General features: G+C 45.5%; 1 protein-coding gene across 7 annotated transcripts in view; it reads left to right on the forward strand.

The window, feature by feature from the left end:
* The window catches only part of ptk2aa (protein tyrosine kinase 2aa), an 89,756-nt gene that overhangs the window by 5,290 nt on the left and 67,660 nt on the right, over window positions 1-16,806 (forward strand). For 4 of the 7 annotated variants that reach the window (XM_036515641.1, XM_036515642.1, XM_036515640.1 and 1 more), the window contains exons 1-4: window positions 1,643-1,690; window positions 1,915-2,039; window positions 6,165-6,391; window positions 14,453-14,619. In XM_036515641.1, coding sequence (XP_036371534.1) covers window positions 1,961-2,039; window positions 6,165-6,391; window positions 14,453-14,619 — 473 coding nt within the window. In that variant the 5' untranslated portion in view covers window positions 1,643-1,690; window positions 1,915-1,960. Of the gene's footprint in view, window positions 1-1,641; window positions 1,691-1,914; window positions 2,040-6,164; window positions 6,392-14,452; window positions 14,620-16,806 lie in introns of those variants that run through there. The other 3 variants (XM_036515639.1, XM_036515644.1, XM_036515638.1) reach the window with 3 other exon arrangements.

Here is a 16,806-nt window from a genome sequence, read left to right on the forward strand (position 1 = left end):
TCATTATTGTCAGTGGCAGTCTGAAGGCACTAGGAGGGATAGCCAGCAGGCTCCAGGTGAATCACTGTGTCAGGGTTATTCTGTCCTAAAGCCACAAAGGAAGGACTCACCGCAGACCCTGGAAAGAGGGGGGGGGGGTTTGGGGGGGCAGGAAGCAGTTCCTTTAGCATAGTTATACAGGTTCAGTGATGGGACAAAAACAGCCTTTAGACAGATGATGTCCTTGAAAGACACTATCGCTAATAATAACTGCTGCCTTACCAGTAGGAGTCGGACAGGAACTGGTTACGCCGTTATAAAGATGGCGGTTTGGCAGAAAAACAGCATTTGCCATTAATCATGTCCTGTTTTTCCTGATGATCAAACATAGCTGTATCCGGAGGGTGGCAGAGATGAAAGCCGCTGTAGTCTGGACTCCCTGCAGCCGCCGGCCGCTCTCCACTTGCTCCCTGTTGACGCGCCTTCATAGTTTCCTAATATTTCCTAATATTTGGCTTACACGAGTCTTATTTTAGACGCCTGGATCAGTGATCTGGGCTGTGAGTATTGTTCCCTTTCCTGCTTTAAAACACTCATACTGTGCTGCTCTGTGTTAAAATAGCCATCATTTGTTTTAGTCTGGAATTGTTTTGTTGACTTTGCACCTTTTCAAATTGTCATTTCAAATGTTTTTCCTAATATAACTACAGTGGGATTCTGTATGGGTATATTTCAGGATAACCAAAGATCATATTTATAAGTAGCATTAATATGTTAGAAGTAGCTGTAATATGAGTCTGTTAATATTAGCATTAATATTAACAGAGGCTTTAATATGTGCTCTAGGCAAAGGAACAGGGTGGGCACATGAAGTATTGTAGTATCATCTTTTGGGTGGATATTTCGGTCATATTTCAGTATTTGTTGATTAAGCCTACCCTACAGGAACTAGTGTTTATTAATACTTTTCATCATCACCCTCACTACCTGTAACTTTTCATTTCACAGACTATGTTAAATGAAATATTTTTAAAAAATATAACCAAATCAAGCATTGTATCTTATGACTCAACCTAACTCATTTGGGCTACTAATCTGCAGCCTTGTGATGAATGTGTTTGCCCTTTTCCTTCTTCCAGATTTCAGATTTGAGCATGCAGCTGAAGATGGCAAACCTGATATTTATATACATTTATAAAACAAACCAAGTTAGAGACCACTGAATTTGGCTTTTACTCTGTTTTATAGCCATAAGAAACAAGTGGTTTGCAATTCATTGGCATAGTAATCTTTAATTGTCACTCTGAGGCTCATGGGATAGGGGAGCTGGGGAAGATTTACCCTTGGTTTGGGGGGAAGGAGCTGATTGGAGTTGTGTAAATGTTTGCTTTGTTGCTGCAATGTAAGGGTTAACATCCAGAAGGGCAGCAGGTATGGCTGGAGGCCAGCCCACTGAAACATGCAGCACTTGTTTACTGCGGCGGACAGCCAATGGGCAGGCCAGGGGGCGGGGCCTGGCAGGGTGCACTCAGCAGGGCCTTGGTGTGAGGGTCTCCATCGCCTCTCCCACATACCTGCAGACTCAGAGGCAGCAGAGCAGCAATGCAGACAGTCCAAATTACTCACGGTGGGGTCCAAGCGCTGGAGGGCTTTGTGGTAACCAGAATGTGATGTGAGAGTAGAGGAAGGAGGACAGAGTCTGTGTGTGTCTGTGAGTGTGTGCACTTTTAATCTGCCTGTGTGCGTCTTTGTCTGCGCACGTGTGGATGTGTTTTTGTCAGTGTACACTTCGTGTTTGTATCTCTGTGTATGTGTATGTATGTATATGTATGTGTGTGTTTGTGTGTCTGTGTGTGTCTGTTTATGCGTCTGTGGTTTACCGCTGTGGATGGGAAAGCTAAGAAGTGAAATCTCAGAGTGGCACTGCTTCCTCAGGGAGCAGCAGGAATAGAAACGCGTCCAGGCTGTCAGCCTCTGCCTCATGTATTCCGAGGGTTACGGGTGCCTGTCACCCCGCCAGTCCAGAGCACCCTGCACCTGCTGGCCTTTTCTGCACAAAGGTAGGACCAAGGGTGTTGGCGTGGTAACACATACAGCAGGAGCAGACTGCTTATTGGGTTTGTAGTGCAGAGGATGTCTGACATCACTGGAAATGACGTTCTTGGGAACCTGTCCAAGCTGAACCTGACAGCTCCATCAGTATTGCAGGACCTGTTACTTCTGATTTGTGCTTGAGCTGAAATGTAGAGGATTTGTGTTGTTTGTTGTGCAGATCAGAAACTCTCCTCCCTGTCCGGCTGATAGTTTTGTGGGTGTGTCTGGGGTTGTTCTGCTAGCGCTAACAGACACTCCCGCTTTGATGTTTCGTGTCTGAGTGGCATTTCCATGACAGGGGGGAATAAGAGAATTCCCTTTGAAGTTTCGGAGCGCCGCAGGCTTCAATAGCGCTCACCGTGTACTGTACAGCACAGAACTCTGGGAGGTCTGTGTTTGAGGCTCGCTGCGTCGAGCGGTCAGATGTGCTGTCACGCTGCTGGTTAGAGGTAGGTGGTCTGAGCTCACAGCAGATACTCAGAGGTTCGGGAGAGCTGCACAGTCTGCTGAGCTAACGGGTCAGTAGCTGTGAAATGTAAGCTGCACTGAGACTGGCTCGTTTTGATATAAACCCATCTGGAGAGACAACATGCAATTTTAGGCCAACAAAACGTTCTCTCTGGTCAGATAGCAGCGCCGCCCAACATTATTGCAGTCACACCTATTTTTACATTTTAATTAGACATGGAACAACATTTCAAACTCTTGGCCTCTGCTGTTTTGTACTCAGGCCAAAGGTCTTCCCTCCTTTAAGTATGTTTTATTCCTCTTTGACATTGTGACATCTGGATGATCTAAGAAAATTCTTGCACTGAAAGCCTTTTTCAGTACAGTTGCTAATTTAGTTTCAGAAATACTATGCAAGATGTACAAATGCTTTGTAACTTTCACATTATGTCATTAAATGGTTCTTAAATGCTAATGTTACAACCTCTGTGTGTAAAAAAGTCAGCAATATACATTGTTAATTGCCCATAATCTGTGGTCAAGGTCAATTATAGTATGAACTCATATATCCATGTTTCACCACAGGAGAGTATTCAGTAATGCAGGTAAACATCGGACTTCTTATTAACAGTTTTAGATCCTTATTAACAGGAGGATACTTGGGGGGGGGGGGTCTGAGCAGTGCCTCTGGATGGATTTTCCTGAGGTTGCTCTTGTGTTTGTGGCCGAGCCCCAGAGGGAGGGGTGTAGCCTGTTGTTTTCACACTGGCATAACATCTGAGAGCCCCTGGAGCTGCCGGATGGCCCAAGCTGATGCCATGATAAAGAGTTGTGCACGTACACTCGTCACTGCCTTTCCAGTGCTCGCCACTTTGCCTTTCCAGAGGAGATGGGTCCCATCTGTACTCTCCATGTGGCTCAGGCTCCTTCTCCCCCAGAAACCCTCTGTACAGCTCCACTGCAGTCCTCATCTTCTGTGGCTGAACTTATCCAGAGCTCTGATTCTGTCTCCAGCCCAGAAGCTGACACATTCTGCAGAACTCTGGTTTAGTCTCCAGCTCAGATGCTGAAATGTTCCGGAGAGATCTGATTCTGTCTCTACCTCAGATGTTGAACCCATGCAGTGCAGATCCAGTCCAGGAAACCTCTGTGTCTTTTGATATCCGTGCACTCACACTCACACTGCCTCTCATTTATTAAACGATGTATTTATTTTTAGGTTTTCCTACCACACACATAAAACCTGTTGTGCTGGCTCACACTAAATTGCAGTCTATTTTATTTTTGCCTTTTTTGCTTTCTCTTTTTTTTATTCTTCTCACAAATGTCTGTGCCCAGCATACAGCAATCTTTCTATGCTCTCCCAGAATGCAAAGTGTTGTTTCTGTTTCCACAGGAGCTTTAATACATACACCTGTAATGAACACAAAACTGATCTCCTGAAAAGGTTTATTTTACAAATAAAATCAACACTTTCAGAGTGGCTTGATTAAAAGAAACATTGAGAATTATGCAATAAAACTGTGATTTCATGAATTCATGCAGATGACATAATAATAGAGCTGCACACTTGAGCAGAAAACACAGATCAAAACCAGTAGCTCATCCATCTGTGATTATGGGGTTTAGAAGACTTCAGGAAGCTGGAGGACTTGTGGTCTTTGATGCAGTTCTGTAAATTTTCAGCAGAACTGCCTAATCAGATGCTGTGGGTGTGGGAATTTGTCCTGTCATATTGTGAAGAACCATTTACACACAAACAGTCTGTTCTGTCACTCAGTATGAGGGAATGAGTTCTGTTGCATTTGAGAACAAAGACATTTGCAATAGCAGTAATTACATTAATGCTGTAGTCTTCACCATGTGATCAATGCAGCCTTAATGTGCAGATAAATGACAAAAGGAATGAATGAAGGGTTAGGGTTATAATAATATCATGGCCTTCTGTTTGCTTTTCACCTTGCTTGTTGGAGATCAGGGATTAATGAAATCACATGCAGGCATAACTTTGACCCTAAATCTGTCTCTCAGCCTGGATCAAGAGTTTTCAAATGGAGCCCCAGATGGTCCTGTTTTTAAGCATTCCTTTAGGCATCCCTGTATTTTTCTCTCTGATGATGTAAGTGTAAATCTGCTTTTGAGTATTTGCCAACTGTTGAACCATTGTCTAATAGCCAAGTATGTAACACGGATGCTCTTCCTAGAGGTTTTTCCACTACTGTGGGTCTTTAGCTTTGTTTTAGTGTTGTGTTTGTGTGCTTGTGTTGTTTAAGAGGCTTTTGCAAAGTGCTTGTTTTTTTCTGTTGGATTTTTAGCATTTTTTACTGATGTAGTTTGCAGTCTTTCCCAGACACGAGATATATCCAAGTGTTATATGACAAATTGCCGCAAATACGCTATCTATAAGGGTATGCAGCATAAAACAGTGTATTTGAATACAACAAGAACATGGTACACATGTTAAAATATTAAAATGAAAATGCAGTGGATATCCACCAATCTTGGGCCTGAAAACTGGCACCCAGCATCTGCAATAAGAACCAAACAAATAGGTTATTGGGGAGATTTGGTGCAAATTAATGCCAATAAACACTATGTGAAAACAAGAGAATTTAGACTGAAAGGAACTGAGTTTTGCACACCAAAATCACTGAAAAAATACCATGTTGGTGAGGCTGTGAGAAAGTATCGGCTAGATAATACAACCCTCCCTGTAACACATTTGCATGTTAATGTAATGCATTTACCAAGTGAAATTGAGAAATCCTGCTAGGCTATTAAGGTGACTTTCTCTGCATTCAGATCCCATTATAATCAAACCAATATCCCAAGCTGTTTGACCCTGTCAGGGATATGTTATTCATATTAAAGCCGCAAATTGCTCTAGTCTATCACAAACTACTTCTTTGCATTTAATTGCAGGAAATATAAGCCTCAGTTGGTTCTCCAGTATATTTTGTGGAAGGTGGTATTTATAGCTGGTGTAAATGGCACCTCCTCTGTTTTTCTCACCTAGCAGTGAGATGGTGAGAGGCTGCAAAATGGCTCCTATGTTTGTCCCTACAGCATAGCATATCATTGAATGAATATGTATGAAGGGAAGTCATCAATACTGTGCCTGGGGTGTAAAGATTGAGGCACCTTTTTTTTACTATGAACCATGCCAGCGGTACACTGAGCAGAACATGGGTGGGTTTGAAAAATGTGATCGTCATTTTCAGCCACAGCCAACTCGAACAGAAATGAGCTCTCTGTTCTCACTGTAGCAAGGATGGCAGTGAGGATAGCAGGATGACTGGCCGGTTGGGGTACTTTACCCAGCACCCCTGGCTGTTCCACCTCTGCTTCCCTTTGGAAGTCACTCTGGATAAGAGAGTCTGCCAGATGATAAAATATGAATGTTAATTCCCTGTCTTGTTAAAGAGCAGGCAGTATGTACATACTCATCTTGTTTGGAATTATGTAGCCTATGTACCCACCTTGTTTGGCAGTATGTAGGTACTTACCTTTTTTGGCGGTATATAAGTTCTTACTTTGTTTGGAAGTATATACATACTCATTTTATTTAGCAGTATATAGGTGCTCATCTTACTGTATGTATAGATGTATTTACCTTGTTCTTCCTTCTCTCCCTCCCCCGACAGAATATGACAGACACCTAGCCCCGAGTAGAGGCATGGCAGCAGCGTACCTGGACCCCAACCTGAACCACGCGCTGGGCTCCGGAGCCAAGTCCCGCCTCAGCATGGGAACGGAGCGCTCGCCAGGCGCGCTCGACCGCGTGCTCAAGGTCTTCCACTACTTCGAAAGCAACAGCGAGCCCAGCACCTGGGCCAGCAACATCCGGCACGGAGACGCCACCGACGTGCGGGTGAGTGGCAGGGGTTGCGCAGAGGTCGCAGTGCCTACGAGCGGTTAGTACCTGGAGCCAGTCTCTTAACGTCCTGCTCACATATAACCCCCTCTGCATATCGGGGGAGCATGAATAATTGAGTAGGTGGAAGGCTGTCTGGATGCGAAGCAAACCTGAAACGGAAAAGGAGTGTATTGATTACGGCTTCTCGTCACAATGGAGATTTAGTTGCCTGCTTGCTTTGTCAATATCCATGTATTAGGAAGGATCAGGAAATGACCTCCGGATGTTGGCGGGGTTGGTCTTCCGTGTTGAGACAATTTGCTGCTACGCCCAGTACAACTGATCTCATCTGAGTGTGTTTTTCCCTTACAGAATGTAAATGACTCCAAACAGGCCTCTTAGTGCAGTTTGTCAGTATTTCATATGCATTGATGCACATGTCTTGGAATGGAATAGTACCATTTCTCTTCATGTAAATTAACCGTAAACCATGTCAATGATACAGAGAACAAAATGATCTACACAGAACCTTTGTTTGGGAAAAGTTATATTTCCTGTGCTGCAGAGGCAGTCATAGTCAAATGGAGCGTGATTATCACTGGCGTAACTTTCGTTTTGCTGGCCAAGGCGTCTTTCAGGGGGGCTGAGAGAGAAGAAGCCATCATCTCTTACAAGTTGAAACAAATGCTTATTGATCAAGGGACTTCAGTGAGTTACTTGCTGAAATAACCAATGAATCGACGTCAGCCCCTGTGATGAACAGTGTGTTTAGGCCCTCTGATCGGTCCCTGCAGAGTTTAGATATTGCCCAGAGTGTTGTGTACAATAACCTGATCTGTGACCTTTCCCCTCCTAATTAGCGTCACTCTAGCCAGGATGTGATGTGCAGTTTGTGCAATTTTGCTTACTTATCATCAGTGTATAGTATCACTTAAGTTACTTAAAGCCAACGGTATTGTGCGTATTGTATTACTGTAATTTAATAAGTAGTATGCATTCATTTTTCACGAATTATTTATTTATGATGTTCATTTTTAGTCATGCCTAATTCAGTGTTGAATTCACTATTCAACAGAGTGAAAGGATTTTTTCCTTTCTGTATTTTTGTAAAGGTTTATATAATTAAATTAAAAATAATTATATTATTATGTTATACTATATAACATAATTAAATATATAATTATATCATAATAGTATTGTACTATATAATAGTATAATTCTATATATTACATAATACTATACTACTTGCTACAGTATTTGTCCCCTTGGTACACATTAAGACTCCACCATATTGGACTAAAATTCCTTTCCCAGGGACAGAAAAGGCACTCCCAAAGCATGGCAATAGAAGCTGCTTAGAGTTTTGTACAAAGCATGCTATTCCTCTGAGTCAAGGTTGCCTGAGCAGAGGGGAAGTTGGTGTACAACCAGTGACTGGGGAAGAGGTGTAAGGTTAAGAGGGCTCGGTGTCGTCCATCCCACGGCTATGCATACTTGGGCCCAGCGTTAAGCAGCCGGTGCAGAACTGTGACTCCCAGGGGTGGATGCTCCTATACGTCTTGGTTTAAATTATGTACTGAGCACATGTGCGAACAAGATATCGCTACAACACTGTAATCGTGAACCTTGTACCGTATTCCTGTCCTGTGGAGGTGAAATTTTTCCTGGGAGGGGGAGAAACTTTGCCGTCTTTAAATCACAGTTTTTAAAGGGCTCCCTTGAGGACAGAATGGGTCACACAGGTTTTGGAAAATGCCCTGAAAAATTCCTGACAGTTGACCTTGCATGTTATGCAAGAGATGGTCACACTGTAATGTTTGTTTGTTCAAGGGCTCTTGGTTGGTGTAATCTTGGCCTGGGCCTCAGTCCTCTAGCACTGTCGCTATGGAGACCCACTCGCTCTTTGTCAAAAGTCTGAGCGTTGTTTACAGGTTTTTATTTGTTTTGGGATGTATGTGTCTGAGAGCCATCTTTGTGAGAAATCAGATTTTTATGGGTCTGATGTAAGATTTATTCTTCCTGCAATGAGTTTATATTGATTGCAAACAAGCATTAAAATGGCTTTGCCTTTGCAGCTTTCATAAGGATTTATCACTGTTATGTTTTGGGAGTGATTACATGTGTGAAAATATCATGTCAAATGATGCTCACATTGTTGAATGTGTTGTGATTTATATGTAGTTTAGGACTAGGACTCCCTGCTGGTAGCTTTAGTAAGAGAGCTGTGGAGACCTCTTTAGAAAAAGCTTAAACCCTCAGCTGAGAGTGCTGTCAAAGTGGTTGAACTTTCGTTTCCATATTGAAGGACACAGAACCAATTGTGTGTAACCTTGAATCCTTAAACTTCAAACGATATGCATTTTGCTTTGTACTTTGTGTTTGATCTAGTTATTTTTTTGGCCTTTATTAGTGTTCCAGTCATATTCCTCGATGCTAAACCTTGGTAGTGATTGAGTGTATTTGTTCAACTGGATTCACTGGCTGCAGCTCCAAAAAGACAGTCAAATCGATCACGGCTTGAACGTGCACTCCTGTGCGGTAGTTATGTGTCATCTTGTTTTTTGGAGAAGAGCTTGAATCGCTAACAGTCCTTGCTGATGAGCAAAGGCAATTAGTATTTACATGCAAATAGCTTTGTTTCTAATTAATTACAGATGCAAATTTGGTTCTGCTCATCCTACGGGTGCGCACCTTGGTAGCGGCGGCTGTTGAGAGCCAACATCAATTTGTGCAGACGTTTGCTGGCCTCATATGGCAGGCTGAGGAGAATACAGAGGAGGGCAGCACGCACAGCCTTCAGTAGGCAACGTTAGCTCAGTCCAGCCAGCTTTTCATTACATTGCATTACTTAGCAAACAGTCTTATCTTTCATAGGTTACACTTTTTACATTGCATTTTATACAGCTAAAATATTTACAGAGGCAGCTGTGGGTTAAGTACGTTGCCCAAAGGTCCACAGCAGTGCTCCAGTGGGAAATCAAACAAGCAGCCTTGCTGGATTTGACTCCTGCTCCTTACCACTCCTTCTTAACACTACACCCGTGTTTCCCAACCCTGCTCCTGGAGGCACACTGTCCTGCATATCTTCTATGTATCCTTGCTGCTTGACAAAATCAGGTGTGCTCAGCTAATCAAAAGTGCCACTGATGAGTTCAGTCAGGTAGGTAGAGCAGGGATAGATAGAAGATATGCAGGACGGTGTGCCTTCAGGAGCAGGGTTGGGAAACGCTGCACTACACCACACTGCTGCCAATTTCATGCTGTTCTGTGCGGTTGCCATCAGCGGTGATTCTCTAAATTGGCTACATTACACTACATTCATTTACATTCAGGTACAATGCCGTACCTACGGAGTGCTTACATTTGAGGTCATGTTTGTGTTTGTGTTGTGTTTAAAATGTTTAGAGTCAGGGTCCATTCTGGACAGGCAGGAGCGGATTTGGTCATGCTGACCTAGCTTGATGGGAGCTTGGGGGTCAGAGGGGAGCAGAGACCACGCATGCAGCCCATCCGTTAGTCAGCAGAGGCTCTGTGATTGGTCCAAACAGGCCTGGGATGTTCTGTTCCCCGGCGCTTGCCTCCACCTCTGGAGCACTCCTGTGAGGCTCAGTCACGCACAAGGTCCCTCTGTCCCGCGTGTGCGCGGCTCTGCTGAGGCCATTCACAGCCTGTAATCTTCTTAACGGGCCAACTGGAATTAATGTGCCCCTTTGCAAATGCAGATAGCAGACTGGCTGCACAGTGGAGTCCTCAGTCCTCAGTCCTCAGTCCCTCACAGGAGCAGTTTACGCTAGCATTTCTGCTGCTGTGTTCTACACACATCAGTGTCACTGGCAGCGCGCGGCACTTACCCACACGGTTAGCCATTACTTACTCCAGGCTGGTGTTTTGAGCTCGTAATACAATGCACTGCTTTAAGCAGAGGATGGGGTTGATGGCTAAATGGCTAACTGTCACATCCCAAGGCTTTGATTTTCTCTGCAGGTAGTGTTGTTTTGGTCTGCTAGGCTGTTTCATAAATATTTGCTTTTGACAGGCCTCCAGTCCACTGAGTTAGTGCCGGTTTATGCTCTCGGTGTGGATGTAGCAGTAGTTAGAAATCCACGCTTGTTTCTGCAGAGAGGAGATGGGTTTGGGTGAAATGGGAGCTGTGGAGAAAAGGCAGGTTTCTGCTGGCTCCTTCACTCTCTCAGACCCCTGCCAGTTTAACATCACCCCCCTGTGATGGGGAGCCCCTCGCTCCTCACCCCGTTTCCTACACGGTACCCCCACCTTACTGCGGAGAATCCACACAGTGCATAATATTAACGCCACACTCCCCCTGGGTGACTCATCACCCCTTGCCACACAGGCACAGAACAAGGGTATGGAGATGTTTTTTATTCCAGGGGGTTATCGCTGTTGTTTTGCTTTTCCTTAAATTGTATATTCATTCTCCGAGTTTCTGCCCCTTCCTTCTTGACAAATGGAAGCCCGTAAAGATGTGTTTACTTGGTGACGTGTAAATTCATCAGATGGAACGGCAGCATTTTCAGAGCATGTCTGTGATGTGCCAGACGACTCCTATACCCAGCACCCCTCATCCAGGCCAGTCGGCAGCAAACCCTCAGCGTGTTTCACAGTTTGACAAATGGCTAATTATAATTCGCTCCTGACAGGAGCTTTCTAACAGCAGCGGGTGCTGGAACACACAGAGCTCCCTCCTCGCCTGACCGGAGAGCTGGCAGATGTGGCTGGCGGAGCAAGCCGAGATCCTGTTTGTGAAGTGATCCAAACAGGGCACATGTGCTGCTCTCTCCTGTGACAGTGTTCAACTGTCAGTATGGGGAAGAACTGATTACACAAGGCCTGAAGGTGTTTATTCGGCATTAAAATTAGGATGGGGAATCCTGAAGGGAAAGGGTGCTCCCCAACCAAAACCTCATACTTAATTACAAGAAACTTATTGGGTTATGGCTAGTGCTGTCCCGAATACCATTTTTGGGCCCCGGAGCTTCGGTAGTAATCAACAGCGAATATTCGAAGCTTCGGCCCTGGGGGGTGCTGAGCAGGATTCGGGAAGGACTCAGCCAGATATTTCTCCGTTCTCGGCTGAAATGGACGGCATAGCGTTGCAACCCGTGTCTTTCGGTTTAATTAAAGGCATTATTTTTTAAGGATTCTGTTATTCTACAGTATTGATGTTTGTACGATCATGCGCCGCTTAACGTCCATTCGGACAACGTCCCTTCGCATATACGTCCGTAGTCCCATAAGGTTATAATGAAGTTTAAAAACCCAATCGCAGAACGGGATGTAGCGGACGTACCGGATGTAGTGAAGGCAGCGCTTCCCACACACAACACGTGTATCTCATCTCTCATGGAAATAAAGCGATTTCGCTGCCAGGCGTATATGGTACAGTACATAGTATAGGCCTACCATGGTATATATAGCCTACTGCATGGCATATACTGTATATATTATGGTGTTCGCACAACGTCCAAATCACATAACGTCCTATTTCACAGAACGTATTGTGGACTTTAAGGGACGCATGGCTGTATTGTTATTTGTTAATAATAATAAAAAAAACATTTTCCAAAAGCTTTGGTGTGTTTTATGCATGCTTGTAAGCCCGAAGGGTTTGGTTGAACGAGGTCCTATCTACTCACTTTTTGTGACATAATAACAGCTTGTGACAATTTTTCTTATCAGAATTATAGACCTACATAAATTCTCATAATAGCCTCCGAAACAGAGACAACACCTGACAAAACGCTGTGAAACAGAAGCGCAGAAACAGCATACTAGCTCCAACAAATTTAAGATTTGAGATTTATATTTATAATATTTATATCATTTATAATTTCTTGTCATTTCTCAGTACTCGCATACATTGAAACGAAATTTGTCCTCTGCATTTAACCCATTCTATACACTCATCGCCTTCACTGCTTACGTAGCCGCGGTATTTAAAAATGGTCTCACGCCCCACTGGAAGCAGAGACAAGCATGGCATCGATGCAGCTAACATCCTTTCAGGGTGACAAACTTAGCTAGGGCTGGGTCGAAACTATTACGCCCTCTGTTCGAGTCCCAAAGTAGGAACTAGCCGGACGCCGGCTACTTTCTTTTCCCATTGCCGCTGAAGGAGCCGCAATTTTTAAATGGTCTCACGTCCCTCCGGAAGCAGAGAGAAGCATGGCATCGGTACAGCTATCATCCTTCCAGGGTGACAAACTTAGCTTGGGTCGGTCGAAACAATTAGACCCTCCGTTCGAGTCCCAAAGCACGAGCTCGGCGATCGCCGGCTACTTCCCATCACCGTGACGTTCACTGCTGTGAGTGAGAGGGATATCAGGCGCCCAAGCTGAGATAGTATATATTTCCACTTTTTAACAGTGCAATTAAAAAGTATAAATATAGTACAAGAATGTGCTGACAAAATGTATTTTGCAGTTCGCCTTTATTGAAAGCCTACATTTAGCAAAAAAAAAAAAAAAAATCGAATCCCAAAACTGAAAACCGAATACCTCCCTAACGAATATCTGAATAGTCGAATATTCGGGTCCGGCCCTATTTATGGCTAACATTACCTGTCTTCGGTGAGTGCCAGAACACATTTATGGTACTGGACTGCATCTGGTTTTTAAGTGTGGGCTTTCACTCGAGTGTCATTGATGTCACAAAGGGCTATCTGTTGGGCAGCACGCTCTTCACCGTAGCTCCACCCTACGTGATGGCTCCCGTTTGGACCGGTTGAGCCAACTTTCCCCAGGGCATTTATCAAATTGGGTTTGACTCCATGCACCCAAAGAAGGCCCTGCAATCACAGTTGCGGAAAAACTGGGACACTCAGCAACCTTTAGGGCTTCTCCCACAACTGCGACTCCATAAATATGCGGTAGCTGTTAAGTGTTTTGGCTGGAGTGTCACATTGAATCGTTCCGGGCGTGCACACAGCGGTAGACACCCACTCCCTCCTTCCCCCTCCCTTCATCTATGCCATGGAAGTAAACATTAGAAATATCTCATGGACTTTGCAGTTTGAACTGTCTGTGCTAGGAGGTTTTAGCATAAATTGACCGGTTTGATAAAGAAGATGTTTTGTTGAAGGTTATGAGGTGTGCTTTCCAGCAGTAAGCTGTGCACATTAGCAGTGAGCGTACAGGGAGAGTGGTGAGAGGTAAGAGTGGGGAGCATGGGGACAGGGAGACTGGGTAATGGTGTCAGAGAGGGGTGTTCTGGAGAGGTGTGAAGCTGTGAGTAATGGCCTGAGACAGGGAGAGAGTGGGGAGCAGATCTGGCCTGGTGCCCTGCTGCCAGCCGCGCTGACATCCTGTCCCTGTAATCCCATCAGAGGCCGTCCGCGGGCAGATAGCATCGCTGCTCCCGCGGACAGGCCTGGTGCTGCCACCCCCACCCTCCGGCAGCGTGGCCCCACCCGGACCCCATGCAGCCAGTGCTGTGGCAGTGCATTCAACACACTGCTGCTCTCTCGGCTCCGCACAGCTCCGTGTGTTTAAGCATTACAGTGACAAAACCCAGGCAAGCTTTTGGTTAGATGTACCACATCACGGCGCAAGGGCTTTGTAAAAGGCTGTAGAATTGGTCTGTGCTTGATATGTCCCAGCTGCATTATTTCCCTGAGGATCATTTCAAAATGCTTGAGTCGGATTGACTTCCAAGGTCAAACGGGATGTTGGTGTTAAATGAGAGCTGGAAGGTAGCGATAACTGGCCTTTAAAACTGATGGATCTGGGGCTGTTGACATTTGCACGTGATGTATGCACTCCCTGATCTCTGTCTGTGTGACTGGAGTACATAAATTAGGATGGCAAATATGGCAGTTTTGTATGTATATAAACCATATGACTGGTTATGCTTTTGCACATGTGCACAGAATTGTGAGATAGACCTTTGATCACTTCTTAGCATAGCATGCTAGAGAGGACAGTGGTAATGCCTCAGGCTCTAACTGTGTCTCTGTGCAGGGGGAGGACATGATGGTAATGCCCCAGGCTCTGTGTCTCTGTGCAGGGACAGGGCACAGTGGTAATGCCCCAGACTCTAACTGTGTCTCTGCTCTGACAGGGAATCATCCAGAAGATTGTGGATATCCATAAGGTTAAGTGTGTGTCCTGCTTCGGGCTGCGCCTCAGCCACCTGAAGTCGGAAGAGGTCCATTGGCTCCACCCGGACATGGGCGTGTCTCACGTGAGGGAGAAGTATGAGCTGAACCATCCGCAGGAAGAATGGAGGTAAGGCAATGCCACCTGGCAACCCTGCTGATTAAGGCAAGAGAGCACCCAACTCAGTGCTGTTTGTATTCTCGCCCGTTTCAGAGGCAGATTGTACTGAATGTGTTCAAAGTACTGCAGAAGGATGATGCTAGGGCTGCAGGTGCAGGACTGGAAGTCCCCTGCCTCCCCTGAGCTGTTTTCCCATTCTTCCATTTTGATTGACAGCTATAACAACCAATGAGGTCAATTTGCCTGACAATGTGCAAAATAAAGGAAAGTGATACTACTTTAAGTACTTGTACCAAAATCTTGACTGAAGCAATGCAAGTGTGACCATTAAAGGGCCTAGATGCACATGGATTCAGTCTGCAGTTTCCCTATCACAGAGTACTGGGGCCCATCAGACAGTTAGCCTCTTAGCAACCCTAAGAACATGTTTTTATTGGGTAAGCTCAGAGGTGTCCAGCATTAATCTGCTCACTTCCAAGAGTGGGAATATTTGCCTGACATCGGGTGCAGAAAATTATTCGGCGCCTCTCAGACAGGAACTAGTGATGATGGTCCGCCCTTGTTGTCATGGAGATCTGTGAGGTAGTCTGTGGCACTGTGGCATGGATGGACCTCCATAAACCTGGCAGGCGAGACTACGCAGCCTCGGCCAACCTCTGCAGAGCAGGGGGCATGGGGGGGGGGGGGGGGGGGGTGTACGGCCACCGTTATTTATGTCTTCAGAAGTCTGCAAGCCGCCGCAGCACAGATGGCACTCCAGTGCCCCCCCCCCCCCCCCCCCCCCCCCCCCGCCTCCTTTAAACAATAGATTATTGGAGCCGGGGGATGGTGTCTCTGTCAGGTCCCGCTTCCAAAACCTGCTCCTTTCACCGGCTTTCAAGTCCCCCATCCCGTCTGTGACGTTCGCTCATGGAGGTACGTGGGTGGAGGGAACAGCTGTCACAGGTTTCTGTATGGCAAGCCCTTTTGAAATACCGTGAGAGGCAGATGCACGTTCATGTTGTTATTCACTAACTTTCCCTGGCTTCTGTGGAGAAGTCCTGGAATAGGACTGTGAGAAACATCTGGAACACTCACACCATTTTTCTGCCTGTTTATAATTCACACTTAAGTGCACAATTCACAATACGTGCACTGGTATCTGCAGGTTTAGAAGGTTTTCTGTGCCAGTACTAATTTCTCTGAAGACAAATGAAAGACCCTAAACAGTGGCTGTTCTTATTTTAAATGTAGCAGTTACGTCTGCAGATTTTTTTATCCTCTGTGAGTCCTTTTGAGTATTTGCTGTGTGCTTGTAGGTTTGTGTGTGTGTCTCTGCGTGTGAGAGTTTTGCCTCTTAAACTGTGATTACTGTTTTTCTATAAAGTGTCACCAAGTAGCTCTTGCCTTATCCTGTATTGAACACAGGTCCCAATCAGTTTTACCTTTGTTCTGTCTGCTTAATAATATGTGAGCATGTATTGTTTCCCCAACACAGCAGAAATCTCTGTAAGTGTGTGTGTGTGTGTGTGTGTGTGTGTGTGTGTGTGTGTGTGTGTGTGTGTGTGTGTGTGTGTGTGTGTGTGTGTGTGTGTGTGTGTGTGTGTGTGTGTGCGTGTGAGTGAGTGTGTTTCTCTCTGACCCTCTCTGACAGGGTTCAGATCTCTTTCCCCAGCCTGAGCCCAGGGCTTTTGTCATGAGCGAGCTGGAATCTCCCCCCCCCTTTTCAATAAGCAGAAAGGGCCCTCAGTTTGGGAGAGCCTTCTTGCCACCCTGCTCTGTGGGACCAGGCCCCAGGGGACACACATGAATAGTGAGCAGGGTTGTGTTGTTCTTTAGCAGGTCTTATTACTTTCGTTTTCTTCCGAAACTAGACGCTCAAGTAACTTTCCATCGGCGTATTCATCTGATACGCAAATGGTTCAGCACTGTGAACACATGCAGTAATGCTGTTTCTGCAGCCTGTGCTTCTTCAGTCACCAGAACCGTTTGTCCCCCAAGCCCCTAGAGGGCAGTGCAGGGTCATCATGTTTTTACAAGCCCTGCTGACATGCCTGCAGCAGCTTCTGGTGCATGGAGCATTGGGTCCTCTCAGGGCTCTTTATGTGGGTCTGTTTATTGCCTCCATCTGTCCTGTGCACTGGGCCGCTCCACATTAGAGAACTCCCTGGCTGATCTGGCCCCCTTTGGTGTAGCACGCGTGCGGGAGACCCCCAC

Source organism: Megalops cyprinoides, chromosome 21 (assembly GCF_013368585.1).
Source record: "Megalops cyprinoides isolate fMegCyp1 chromosome 21, fMegCyp1.pri, whole genome shotgun sequence".
Lineage (NCBI taxonomy): Eukaryota > Metazoa > Chordata > Actinopteri > Elopiformes > Megalopidae > Megalops > Megalops cyprinoides.